A 13,835-nucleotide genomic window follows, 5' to 3' on the forward strand; every position below is an offset into this window, starting at 1 on the left:
AACAATCTGTATATGAATGCAGTGCAGTATACTTAAAGATGAGCAGTTTAGTGGCAAGTTCATGGGCTACATCTGTTTCCATTCTCTAAGAAGACTTTGACTTCTGTAAAGATAGCAGAAGATGTTAGAGAAAATATAAGCAGTGGACATACAGGAAAAGAAAATCCTAAAAAGAATAGTGGAATAATATGACTCAAGTCCACACATTCTTGATTGCTTTTACTTTTATCTTCTGGGCTAGATCAGTAATACATGGAAGTAATTTTAGTGTTCAATGATGTATAGTGGCTGTAAGAAGTTGCTGCACTTTTTAAAAAGAAAAGAGCTGTATTTTCCCTAACTGATTTTGTTTGCTATATCATTTCCAGGGACAGAATTGAATCCAGTGTGGAAGAAGGCATGATGTTTGAAGTAGCTGTAAGTATGACTAGTTGAGATATGTAATGAAAATATTCATAATTGACCAACAAAACATATTGATTGTAAAGAAGTCAGTTATTTTTTGGTTTACCCATTTCTTCCATGCAATAACTTACAAAAAGGACAGCGCAAGGAAATGATAAAATTATAGACTTGACTTCTGATCTCTGTCTGCACAGAGATCAGGTTACTGGTGATTCTTAATTCTGATATTGTTTTGGTTTGCATGGCTTATTAATTGAGGTAACCAGGCTCTTAAAATGGTTATGCACAGCCATACCTGTATGGTAGGAGAAAGTGAGTTCTGCAGATGCTGGAGATTAGAGATGGAAATGTGTTGCTGGAAAAGCGCAGCAGGTCAGGCAGCATCTAGGGAACAGGAGAATCGACGTTTCGGGCATTAGCCCTTCTTCAGGAATGAGGAAAGTTGGTCCAGCAGGCTAAGATAAAAGATAGGGAGGAGGGACTTGGGGGAGGGGCGTCGGAAATGTGATAGGTGGAAAGAGGTCAAGGTGAGGGTGATAGGTCAGACTGGGGTGGGGGCGGAGAGATCGGGAAGAAGATTGCAGGTTAGGAAGGCGGTGCTGAATTTGATGGATTTGACTGAGACAGGCTGGGGGGAGGGGAAATGAGGAAACTGGTGAAATCCGAGTTCATCCCTTGTGGTTGGAGGGTTCCTAGCCGGAAGATGAGGCATTCTTCCTCCAACCGTCGTTTCGCTGTGGTCTGACGATGGAGGAGTCCCCTAACCTGTATGGATGCTTGATCAGGTAGCAATGATGAAGTTACTGTAAAGGTCATTTATGAGCAGCTTGCCCCCCCCACTAAAATATTGCCACATCTTTTAGCAATTTCTGCGTTTGATTTCCAGCATCTGTAGTTCTTTGGTTTGTTTGTGCATGGCTTGGACGTTTAAACAATGAAGAAAATTGGAAGGGATTGTTCATCATCACATCATCCTCCACCACCATTTCCGCCACCTGCAACCGGACCCCACTACCTGAGAGATATTTCCTTCTCCACCCCTATCCAGCTTCCGTAAAGACTGTTCCCTCTCCGACTCCCTCTTCAGGACCGTATGGTAGGTTACCATACCTGTATGGTAACCTACCAAGGCCAGCTTATGCTCTGCATTCATGAGAAGGTTTGGGTTGCAATCAATTTGGAGAAAGCACTGTTTTCAATCAGGTTTCCCCTAACCTGTATGGATGCTTGATCAGGTAGCAATGATGAAGTTACTGTAAAGGTCATTTATGAGCAGCTTGCCCCCCCCACTAAAATATTGCCACATCTTTTAGCAATTTCTGTGTTTGATTTCCAGCATCTGTAGCTCTTTGGTTTGTTTGTGCATGGCTTGGACGTTTAAACAATGAAGAAAATTGGAAGGGATTGTTCATCATCCTCCATCACCATTTCCGCCACCTGCAACCGGACCCCACTACCTGAGATATATTTCCTTCTCCACCCCTATCCAGCTTCCGTAAAGACTGTTCCCTCTCCGACTCCCTCTTCAGGTCCAAGCCCCCCACCAATCCACCCTCCCCTCCCGACACTTTCCCCAGCCACCGCAGAAATTGCAAAACATGTGCCCACACCTCCCCCCTCACCTCCATCCAAAGCCCCATAAGAGCCTTCCACATCTATCAAAGTTTCACCTGCACTTCCACAAGTCATTTACTGTATCCATTGTTCCCGATGTGGTCTCCTCTATACTGGGGAGACACGACACCTACTCGTAGACTGCTTCATACACCATCTTCGGGACACCCGCACCAACCAAGCCACCCCACCGTCCCATGGCCAAACACTTAAACTGCCCCTCCCACTCTGCCAAGGGCATGCAGGTCCTGGGCCTCTTCCATCGCCACTCCCTAACCACCTGATGCCTGGAGGAAGAATGCATCATCTTCCACATTGGGACCCTTCGACCCTATGGCATCAATATGGATTCACCAGTTTCCTCATTTCCCCTCCCCCGCCTTATCCCAGATCCAACCTTCCAACATGGGGCAGGTGGGGGTGGAGTTGAGGGCAAGTGGGTGGTGGGATTGGATGGGGTTGGGGGCAGGCAGGGGGCAGGATTGAATGGGGTTGGGGGCAGGCGGAGTGCGGAATTGGATGGGGGTGGGGGCGGGGTTGGATAGGGTTGGGCAGGCGGGGGTGGGATTGGATGGGGTTGGGGGCAGGCAGTGGGCAGGGTTGGGCGGGGCGAGGTATTGGATCGGGGCGACGTTGGGCGGGGTGGCGCGGCGATGGATCGGGGCGGGGTGGCGCGGCGATGGATCGGGGCGACGTTGGGCAGGGTGGCGCGGCGATGGATCGGGGCGATGTTGGCTGGGGGCGGGGTGGCGATGGATCAGGCGATGTTGGACGCGGTAGGGGGCTTGCGCGTGGTGTGCTGCTGCCTCGTCTCCTGAATGGGGAGCAGACTTAAAAAAAAAAGTCTAAGCCCAGAGGAATGGCATTTAACCGATTAACCGAATAATTGATTATCCGACCGAAATAGTGCCCGCCCATCTCGTTTAGATAATAGCGGTTTCACTGTACTAATATTCAAAAAAGGTAGCATAGGCAAACCATAAAACTTGAGACTCACTAGCTTGACTTTATGATCTCTGTGAGCAATCTGCTTATTAGAGGATGGGATGGCATTATTGGAGATCTTCAACCAGCATCCACCTGAGTTTTTGTTTTCCCTTGCTGAACCTCACCTGTTTAAATTATTTTCGTGGCCACATCTGTGTGGTGGCTTTTCTCAGCTCCTTTCAGGTTCGTTCTTAGCAAATGCTTGAGAAATTAAGAGGATTATGCCCCATGGAAGTTTCAACTTTCAACTTTTTTTGTACAGTGGCATAAAATGAGGCATTTGAGAAGTGATAGTTTTATTTAACATGTTCCTTGCTGTGAACCATGACAGCCCAAGAGCTGCTGAGATGCACCATTTAAAATGCACAGAAAGAGAACCCTTCTTTATGTTATGTAATTTAATCCAATTTTAATTTGAGGCAGTCACAAAACATACCTAAAAGTATTGAACAGATATGACAGTAGCCATCTCACCAATACAGATTAGGTGCAGGATCTCATTCAGCAAAATGAATACATGGTACAGTTTGACATGCCTTGCTGGGGTAGTATGCTCCAGCATACTATCCAGCTCTGCTATTTCTGGAGTCCTCACAAATTTAGATTTTATCAAAGGGTGCAAAATTCTCCAATAACCTGTATTTTTAGATCCTGGTTAACAGGATGCATGGAGTGGATTTCTGTATTTAATAAGAATTACTATTTATTACAAATAAATAATTGTTTACATCTGGTTAGAAGTCATTACTTCTACTTATCCTAAATTGTTAAACTTTTTATGAAATACATTTTAAGTTATACAGATTTACAGATTATTGCTAATAGCTTAATTTATGAGAAATCTTTAAAAAAAACTTAATTAAAACATGAGCTTCCTGTGTTAACATTTGCTTGTACTAAATAAATACAAGTTCACTATATAAAACGTTTTTCATCTAAGGAAGTTAAAGTTAAAGGATGCTGTATCAGAATGAAGAAAATGTTCAGTAGTGGAAGATTTATTCATCAGTTGTTTTATACATGGTGCATGATCTTTTCATTGACTACTTTTAAATCCTCATATGAAGGCAATCAACTGTCTTATCCTGTAGTAATTGAGACTCCTGGGGAAATGTGCAGTTGTGTTGTAGGTGGAATAATCCAGTAGGCAGAATGTTCAGAATATTTAAAAAATGAACTAATTTACATTTCATAAAACATTTTTTTGCAGGCCCCAAATGCCACTGAAAAGACCATTGTAGAAATGCTTTTCCAACGTGACTCACTGATACGACAGTGTCAGGTACTACTATGTTATTTACAAACCAGGAATGTTGTATGGCTTGTGAATATTTGAAAAGTTTATGGTATAATTGGGGGATTTTTTGCAAGATATGAAAGTGTTTTGCATTAAATTATGAAAATAGTTAAGGGAGTGATTGGGGATTGGAGTATGTTTATCAATTTAAGTAAAATGTGTCTGTATACTTGCATGTGAGTAATGGTGCAGCTGTGATGTCCAGATCACAGGAAACTATGGCACGAGTCCTTTGTATTATACATACTATTTTTTACTGGGATTTCTGTGCTCTTTCTACATTATCTCTTGCTAAAGAAAACAGCAACTGCTAATGCTGGTCATTGTCCTGAATATTCTGCTGCAAATCAGCTGGGAATAATGCAGGTAATTGCATTGCTTGCTGGCTTGGAATTTTGTCGATGTGTTTTCTCTCTGCTTCCTGATTTATACTTGCTTTTGAAAGATACTGCACCATTTTCTATTTGGTTGCAATAGGTACAGCATTCCCGTACAAGCTATTCCCAGGACTCCGAGCCTTGTGGAACCTCCTTTGATTGCCGTGTTGGTGCGCTTGAGAATTGGACTATCTCTCGAAGATTTTCTTTAATAAGCGAGTGCCCTGTATATGGCTTCTGTTTTCCTTTTACGACTGGTATTGTTGTACGCTTTGGAGAACAAGTCTATGCTGCACTGTTCCTCCAGATCTAAAATGATGACTAGTGCACTGCCATTGGTAAGCACAGAAATGTGCAGTATTGCCTTAAAGATTTCGTCTTTCCCCAGAGACCCCTCAAAATGGGCAATTTCCTATCTATGTGATATGAGTTTGATTCCCGGTTCATTATTGTGGAAGTCTGTACTAAACATTATTGAGACAATATTGGCAATCCAGTTTCCACCCTAAGTCTGTTTACTTTGGAATCTGCCTGATATTATTTCTGAGCTCAGCATTTTATAAAGTCAATATGTCATTTTTTGCAACTGGAACTTTAAAACGTATTGTATGTTTCAATAAGGTCACCTGTTATTCTTTGAAATTCCAATCCATACAGGTCAAACCTGTTCAACATTTCCTCATAAGGCAATCCCTCCCTACCCATGATCAGCTTCAGTGAACCTTCTCTAGACTGCATCCAATGCCAATATGTCTTTCCTTAGATAAAGATGCCAAAACTGTCAGCAGTATTCCAGCTGTGGTCAGGAATTCATTGACCAATAGTTGCAAGCCACCTGCTTAAAGTCACTATGTTGTATAGCTGTGTATGCAGAAGTTCTGTGACTTTTATTAGTTAAAAAAAGAGTTCATTCATTGGAGTGCGTTTTGCTGGCTGGGCTGACATTTATTCATGGCGATGCACAGGTGTTACTTACTGAATGTCAGCCCTAACCTGGATATGGTCCAATTTTTGCTGCATTTGGAAGGGACTGCTTCGGTACCTGAAAAGTCAAGAATGGTTCTGAACACTCCCCACTTCTGGTCTTTATGATAAAAGGAATGTCTTTGAAGCAGCTGCAAATGTTTTGACCTAAGACACTATCTTGAGGAACCCCTGCAGAGATGTCCTGGAACCAAGATGACTGATCTCCAACAAGCTCAATCATTTATCCTTGTGCCAGCTATGACTCCAACCAGTGGAGATTTATTTTCCCTGATTACCACAGACTCCAGTTTTGCGAGGGTACCTTGATGCTACACTCTGGTCAATTGCGCTCTTGCCTCACAGTTTGAATTCAGCCCTTTGAACTAAGGCTGTAATGAGATTGACAGCTGAGTGGCCCTGGCAGAACCCAAACTGTGTCAGTGCGCAGGTTATTGCTAAACAAATGCCGCTTGATAGTACATTGATGGTAATTTGCTTGGTTGGGTTTGTGCTGCTTTTTGTGCACAGGACATAGATGGACAACTTTCAATATTAATAGATGTCAATATTATAACAGCGTGGTTAGGTGTGCAGCACTTTCTGAAACACATCTTCAGTACTATTGCTGGAATGTTGTCAGGGCCCATTTCTTGATATAACAGAGTGAATGGAATTAGCTAAAGTCTAGCATCCATGCTGATGGGAACATCTGGGGGAGGCTGAGATGAATTATCCACTCAACACTTCTGGCTGAAGATTTTTGCAAATGTTTCAACCTTTATCTTTTAAATAAGAGATTAGTCATTGGCTATCAACCTGTTGCATTTGCTATAAATCAGCATGTCGCATGTTATGATTTTCCAGTGGAGAAATGGAAAATACAACCATTTACAAGTTATTTGTAGTAAAATTCCAATGAAGATTCACATTGTCTTAGCATACATAACATTTATCAACATATTTTTCCGGTTTTATTTGCTTCTCTTTATTATTGGTTTCAGAGCCAGTGATCCTTCTCCAGAACTGTTTGTAGCTAGGAAAATGTTAGTATGTACGCTGAGGACAGTGGTTGGGGGAAGGAGTAAATAGTAGCTGGAGATACACCTATCCCTACTTATCGTTTACTGCCCACACCATCCTCAGTGTATATACCAACTTGTTGCTAGCTGCAATCAATTCGGAAGAAGGGTCGCTGGACCCGAAGCTTTAACTGTGCTTTTTTTCCACAGATGCTGTCAGACCTGCTGAGGTTTTCCAGCAATTTCAGATTTTCTTTCTAATTTTAAGCATGTGCGGTTCCTTGGCTTTTTGTAAAATTGGGAATGTTATCCCCTTCCAGGAATGTAACAATCGATAGTCTTTCCTGACCAAGACAAATGCTAGAATACCTAATTTCAATGGGAACAAGTACGACCAACCAGTTGGCATCCTTTCTCTTGTGCAGTATAATTTGTTGTTCTCTTTTAAGTTTGATATTTATGTGTCTGCTGTGGTGAAGCAAAATGAACAGTTTTGACAGCATATCCCTTTGTTCACTATATGCAAGTTCTCTATTGCCAAGTGACTAATCATGATTTTTGATCAGGTTTTGTTCAGGTGTTTGTCCAATACCCAGCAAATGAAGAATTTACTTTCATTAAAAAGCACGGTAACATTTTTTTGTTTTTAACTCCATAGATCGTTGTAGATTGGTTAGAGAGTATTGCCAAAGAAGAAGCTGGAAATTTTGCAGAGAACATTGAATTTTATGCAAAATCTGTGTACTGGTAAGAACCAGAGGTTTTTTTTTGAGGGTGGAAGTTAGATGGTTAGACAGGTTAAATCTTTGTTACATTTTGATCGTTAATTGGATTTGTGTAGTTCTCTTCCTTTTTGTTATTTCAGTATTAACTTGTGATGTTTGACAGTTGCAAACACGTTTCTCATGATAGCTAGCAGTAGGAACCTTGTATCATATTTACAGCACAGACGTGGACCATTTAGCCTGTCAGGTCCATGCCAATGTTCTTGCTCCCCATAAGCCTAGGAGAACATCGTATAATGAAACATTTTCAGCAGCAGGTTAATCTCTTTCTTGCTAAGATTTAGCTGCATCTGCCTTGTCTAAAGCTTTACCAGTTTCTTTTTCCTCTGTTTAGTCACATGGAATCAAGATTATTTCAATAATGTTCTGGTTCAAGTACATACCAGTCATTGGACAGGCTAGATCTTTATTTCTTGGATTATATAGATGGGAAGGATGTGTTTGGCTGAAGTGATTATTCATAGGTCTATGGGCATCAGTGGCTGTGGGGATGTGGATCACCTTAGAGAATAACCAGTTTTGAGCCTTCCAATAAAGGAAAGCATTGCATGCTTAAGCTTTTAAGTTGATAAATACATGAATTCTCATAATGCTTACTATGTGTTTCCTAAATCCCATTTGTAGGGAAAATACACTACATGTGTTAACACAACAGCGATCGGGTGTTGCTGGATTTTCAAGGCAACTTGTGACTGAGCTGGTAATACAGTTTTGTTCTGCTTTACTTGAAATTGACCCTAATATATTTAGTGGAAAAGATTAATTCTGATTAACATTTTAATTCTAATTAACACTTTGCTTATCATGTTAAATAGACTTGTATCATTAGTGGAACAAAATTTTCTGATGAGTTTTGAGTCATTCTGGCTTTGAGGTGATCAAAGCATTGGGAAATATATTAAAACTAACCACCTCTAGTGCACCTACACCTGTGTTTGAAGTTCATGGTGACGGATGTAAAATCACAATTCTAGCTAAAACTTTCTGCCCATTTTCTCCAAGGATCCAGATGCTCCTATCAGACAGAAAATGCCTCTTGCAGATTTGGATAGGGAAGATGATGCTAGATTTATGAAATATCTCTTTGCTCTTATACGAGCTGGGATGACTGATGAGGTAAAACAGTTCTTTTATTTTGGCATACATTTCTTAAATACAAACACATACAGTGATTATGAGAAATCTATGCACTCAGTAAATATTATTTAATATCCCTCAGGCTCAGAGATTGTGCAAACGTTGTGGTCAGGCTTGGAGAGCTGCAACTCTGGAAGGCTGGAAATTATACCATGACCCAAATCTTAATGGCGGTGAGTATACTATTCTGGACTAATGTCTATTAGCTATTCAAATCAATAAGAAACGGTTGTCTGAATTGTTGAAATTCCTGTTTGATCTGATTTCAGGAACAGTTCTTGAACCTGTAGAAGGGAACCCAAACAGAAGTGTTTGGAAGGCTTGTTGCTGGAGGATGGCTGAAGATGTAAGCTACTACAGTATTAAAAACATGGATGTAAAAGAACTCTTTTATGATCTGTTTATGAGCATTGAACCTCCAACTGTATACAAAACATTTAGTTGCTTTTCAGAAATGCAGTAACATACTCAATCAAGGTTTTTCTGCATGGAAATTTAAAACTTTGCAGTAAGTTTAATTTTGATTTGCAGATTATAAGATACAAGGTATTGGACAGCATTTCCACTTGAAATAATGCAATTTTCTGTAAAAATGAAATGTTAATTGGGCAGCTCATAAAACTACTCTATATCTTTTGGATCCACTCTGCTTTGTTCAGCATTAACATTACATTAATCTAGTTTATAATCATCAGAAACTAGTTAATCTAAACTGACCAATTCCTCTTCTATAATTTAATTCCTAATTCCTTGTACAGATCAATACAGAAAATTAAAAGCAAAGTAGTGCAGATGCTGAGCATCTGAAATAAAAATACTGGAGAGGCCCGACAATTCTCGTAGCATCTGCGGAGAGTGAAAAAGAGTTAATATTTTGTGTCCAAAGACACTCTGGAACAGAAAAGGGCTAGAAAATGGTGTTTGATTTAGCCTGTTGACTAACAGGAAGGGGAGAAAATGAATATATTATGAGGATACTCAATGTAAATGACAAAGGGAGTACTAATGGTAAAAGGGAGATTGAAATGTAAAATAGGTGTTAATAGTAGGCTTGAATAGGAAAACAATAAATGAGCTTTGCTGAAAGTCAATAGGACACAAGCTAAACAATATGTACCAAAATAGAGAGAGTGTTCATGATCTGAAGTTGTTCAACTCATCGTTGAGTCCTGAAGGCTGTAAAGTGCCTAATCTAGCTTCACTGCAACAGGCTTGCAATGTAAATGTTGATAAGGGAGCAAGATGATTTAATTAAATTGGACAGGGTGAATTGCCATGGTCTTTCTCTTAGGGTAGGGGAGTCCAAGATTAGAGGGCTAAGGTTTAAGGTAAGATGGGAAAGTTATAAAAGGGATTTGGGCAACTTTTTCACACAGCGTGGTGCATATATGGAATGAGCTGCCAGAAGAGGTGGTGGACTCTGGTGCAATTATAACATTTAAAAAGCATCTGGATGTGTACATGAATAGGAAATATTTAAAGCAATGTGGGCCAAATGCTGGCAAATCGGATTACATTAATTTAGAATAACTAGTTGGCATGGACATATTGAACCAAAGGGTCTGTTTCTGTGATAGACAACTCTATGACTCTAAATACCACAGAACTGGAACATCGGAGTCTTTCTTATGGACAGCGCAGGTGTTCTGTAAAGCGGTCAACCGGTCTGCGTGAGCTGCGATAGAGAAAATTTAGTGAAAATTGTAGAAAAAGTTAATTGGGGTTGCTGACGAATTTGAATAATCTCAGTTGAGGATTGTGCTCTATTGACTGTGACAGATTTGTTAATTATTGCAAAACACTAAGGTGTTAGTAATTATTTACAAACAAAATAAATAATTACCATTACCATATTTAAATGGTAATGTTAAATAGTTTGTTTTTGAAAGTGTGTTGTGCTATGGCTGTACTGTTGATCAGTAATTCATATTATCACACGGGAAGCATAATTGTTCCCTCCTGCAATATGCTACAAGCAGCATGCTCTCATGTTGGTATTGTGCAGCAGTAACCATGAGTATATATTGTATTATAGTCATGTTTTTGTTTGTCTGAAATATTTTTCATCTCTGCTGTCCATTCAACTTGCTTGTTAGTCATTCTATCCATAATTAAGCCAATAGCTGTATTAATTTATTTATGGGGAAAAAATGAGCAAGCTGTGTAATGTAGCCTCTAACTTGCTGTAGTTATACAAACCTGAATGAATAGACATAAAGTTATACAGCATGGAAACAGACCCTTCTGTCCAACTCATCCATGCTGACCAAATATCCTAAACTGGTATAGTCCCATTTGCCAGCATTTGGCTTATATGCCTCTAAACTCTTCCTATTCATATACCTGTCTGGATGCCTTTTAACTGTAGTGATTGTATCTGCCTCCAACACTTCCTCTTATATTTTAAAAATAGAAAGGTCTCCATTTAGGGCCAAAATGAGGAGAAAATTCTTCCACTCGATGTCAGAGAGCATTGTGTGCCCAATCCCCGGGCATATCTAAAACAGAGGTCAACAAATTCCCAACCATCAATGGTGCAAAGGTCTACAGGGGTAACATGGGTAAAAGACACAAAGTCGTTCAATTAGCCATCTACGCAATAAACAGTGGGGTACGACTGATGGGCTGAATAGCTACTCCTGCTCCCATGTTCCTATGCACCCCTTCAATTCCTCTAAAGATGATGAAGCAACCATCTTGAAGACTTAAGTAGAGTGTTTGTTTATTTTGACAGTAATTTTTTGGTTCTGTTTATTTCAATTAATGTATATTTTTCTTCCTTTATAATGTTAACTTTAGTTGCTTTGAAAATTTTTCTGTTTGAGGATCATTTTATAAAAAGGGATTTTTTGCATTAAAATCTATATTAATGAGGGCTATAAATGTTTAAGCAATTCACTGATAATGTTTTCCCTGTATAGCTTTGAATTTCTGAATTTGGTTTTATAGGAGCAGTTTAACAGATATGAACGAGCAATCTATGCAGCTTTAAGTGGAAATCTTAAACAGGTAACATAAGCAAAATTTCATCATCTCCCTCTTATGATCCCAATTCTTAAAAGGATCCTTACAGAGTAACATCCTTGCCTTAAATGTCGAAATAGTCTGTTCAATGATTTTGTTATATATTGTAGCTCCTTTCGGTGTGTGATACTTGGGAAGACTGTGTTTGGGCATACTTCAGGGTTATGGTGGATAATCTTGTCGAACAAGAAATCCGTGCGTTGAGTACTCCTGTTAGTGAATTAGAAGAATTGCCTAAAGAGTATACTGAAGCAAAGTAAGTTTAAACTCTCATTTTTTATTGGACTTTGCAAAACAAAGGAAATGCTTTGAATGAAGTTTCTTCAGATCAAATAAATGTGAATCCTGTCTTGTACATTTTCAGTTGGACTTTAGAGGCAATATTTGAAGAGCTGCAGGCAACAGACAAAAAAGTAAGAGAAAACATTGATATGAAATGTTATTTTCCTGAATCAAATGAATACTACTTCTGGTTTGGAAATTTCAGCAGCTAAGTATTTCTTTTCCATGCACTGTTTGGGTAAATTTAAATCAAATTGTTTTTCTTTGTGAAGTCTGAGGTTAATGTGCCCTTCAGGTTTTCCTTTTACTTTGTTTATGTGCAACTTAATATCTGAAATTTCTTCTATCATTTTAATCTAAAGAAAAATATCATATGGAAGTTGGCTGAGAAGAGGAATTTGGGATGTTTGAAAACTTGTTGAAAAGAAAGGTTTAGAAGAGGCTTTTTACAAAGGTGGAGAGACGGTTAAAGAAACTATAAAGTGTTGGACTACGGCAGATATTTCTACCTCTTGAAATGAAAGCAGGCAAATGTAATTCAGATTTAAGTAAAGAGTAGTGTTACAGAATATTGAAGTTAAGATTGCAGTAATAAAGTGTGTCACAATTTGTAGATGGGGATAAAAGTTTTGAATTTATTTAGAAGACAGCAAGGGCTACATGATGGTGTAACATAACATGACATGGAGTATTGAGTCATTGAGCAATGGTTGGTGCTATTTCAGTTGTGCCAAAATGTGGGCTAGTGGCTATACATTTTCTCTCCAATTTCTCCAAACAAAAACCCCAAATGAAAAGTAGAGATTGGCCTAGTGGCTGCCAACAGCTGATTGTTAGTAGAAGTTGGAGAGAAGGTCCTATGTGGGTTTGAATTGCTTAGTAAGACTTAAAGGAAAAATAAGTTGAACCAACTTATGAGGTGAAACCTCACTAGGATCATTAGAAAGTACTTGCAATTTCCTTTTACAATGATCTTTTAAAATTTGATAGTTGAGCTTGCTCATTCATGTCTGAGGACTTTCAATCTAAAAATAATGTAATCCTGCTGAATACATTTTTATTAGCTCTATATGAGACCATATGTTTTGGTGATGGCCTTTTGACAGTAGAAACCTGTCTTTGAAAGGAAACATAAAACCCAATTTTGTAAATATAAAGATGGAGCTGATGTTTGTGGCTACTTCTAAACTTGTAAAGGAAAGCAGTTTAAAAAATGTTAGAAAAGGAGCAAAAACAAATGGAGTGAACAGGTGTGTGTGTTTTAAGCATTGGTATGCACTAAGGCTTAATATCTTTGTTAAATACAAATGAAAAACATATAGTGTCATCTCACATCAAAGTATTCATCTTTTACTTAGGTTTCCTATTTTTTATATTCATAGGAGGGGAATTTTTAGGTTTCCACTTTCTTAGGTTCTCTAACAGTACCTTCCAAACTCAGGACCTGTACCATCTAGAAGAAAGGCAGCAGTTGCATGGAAACAACACGCCACTTCCAAATCGCCACTTCTGTTCTGACTTGGCATTCTATTGCTGGGTCAAAATCCTGGAGCTCCCATCCCAGCAGCACTGTGGATGTCCCTATATCTCAAGGACTGCAGCAGCTCACCACTGCCTTTTGTAAGGTGGTTGAGGATGGATATGAAATGTTGATGTCAACAGCGTCCACATGCCATGATCAAATTTTTAAAAAGTTACTGAGGATAATGCTATCGGCATTCATACTGATATTGTACAGGAGACCTTTCAAACTACTCTTATCAGGGGCAGATCTACAAGATGTTTCTCCAGGGAGTCTCTCAGAATGTTATAACTGGTAATTATTTCTCCTGTAATAAATAAACTACTGCTTATTCCCAGACTGGGTTGAGATAGAATATTTGAGGGAGATGTTGTTGTTCTCCCTGGATTGGTTTATTTTTATCGGTCAATAAGATTTTAC

The 13,835-nt window shown here is 39.2% G+C and overlaps 1 protein-coding gene across 1 annotated transcript in view; it reads left to right on the top strand.

The window, feature by feature from the left end:
* The window catches only part of nup107 (nucleoporin 107), a 52,684-nt gene that overhangs the window by 14,868 nt on the left and 23,981 nt on the right, over positions 1 to 13,835 (top strand). The window contains exons 8-17 of the mRNA XM_087997177.1: positions 369 to 417; positions 4,217 to 4,288; positions 7,324 to 7,412; positions 8,075 to 8,150; positions 8,453 to 8,566; positions 8,670 to 8,760; positions 8,857 to 8,933; positions 11,537 to 11,596; positions 11,722 to 11,867; positions 11,976 to 12,024. Coding sequence (XP_087853303.1) covers positions 369 to 417; positions 4,217 to 4,288; positions 7,324 to 7,412; positions 8,075 to 8,150; positions 8,453 to 8,566; positions 8,670 to 8,760; positions 8,857 to 8,933; positions 11,537 to 11,596; positions 11,722 to 11,867; positions 11,976 to 12,024 — 823 coding nt within the window. The remainder of the gene's footprint in view (positions 1 to 368; positions 418 to 4,216; positions 4,289 to 7,323; positions 7,413 to 8,074; positions 8,151 to 8,452; positions 8,567 to 8,669; positions 8,761 to 8,856; positions 8,934 to 11,536; positions 11,597 to 11,721; positions 11,868 to 11,975; positions 12,025 to 13,835) is intronic.

Source organism: Chiloscyllium plagiosum, unplaced genomic scaffold (genome assembly GCF_037043375.1).
Source record: "Chiloscyllium plagiosum isolate Xiang-an unplaced genomic scaffold, Cpla_swu_hap1 HiC_scaffold_19, whole genome shotgun sequence".
NCBI lineage: Eukaryota > Metazoa > Chordata > Chondrichthyes > Orectolobiformes > Hemiscylliidae > Chiloscyllium > Chiloscyllium plagiosum.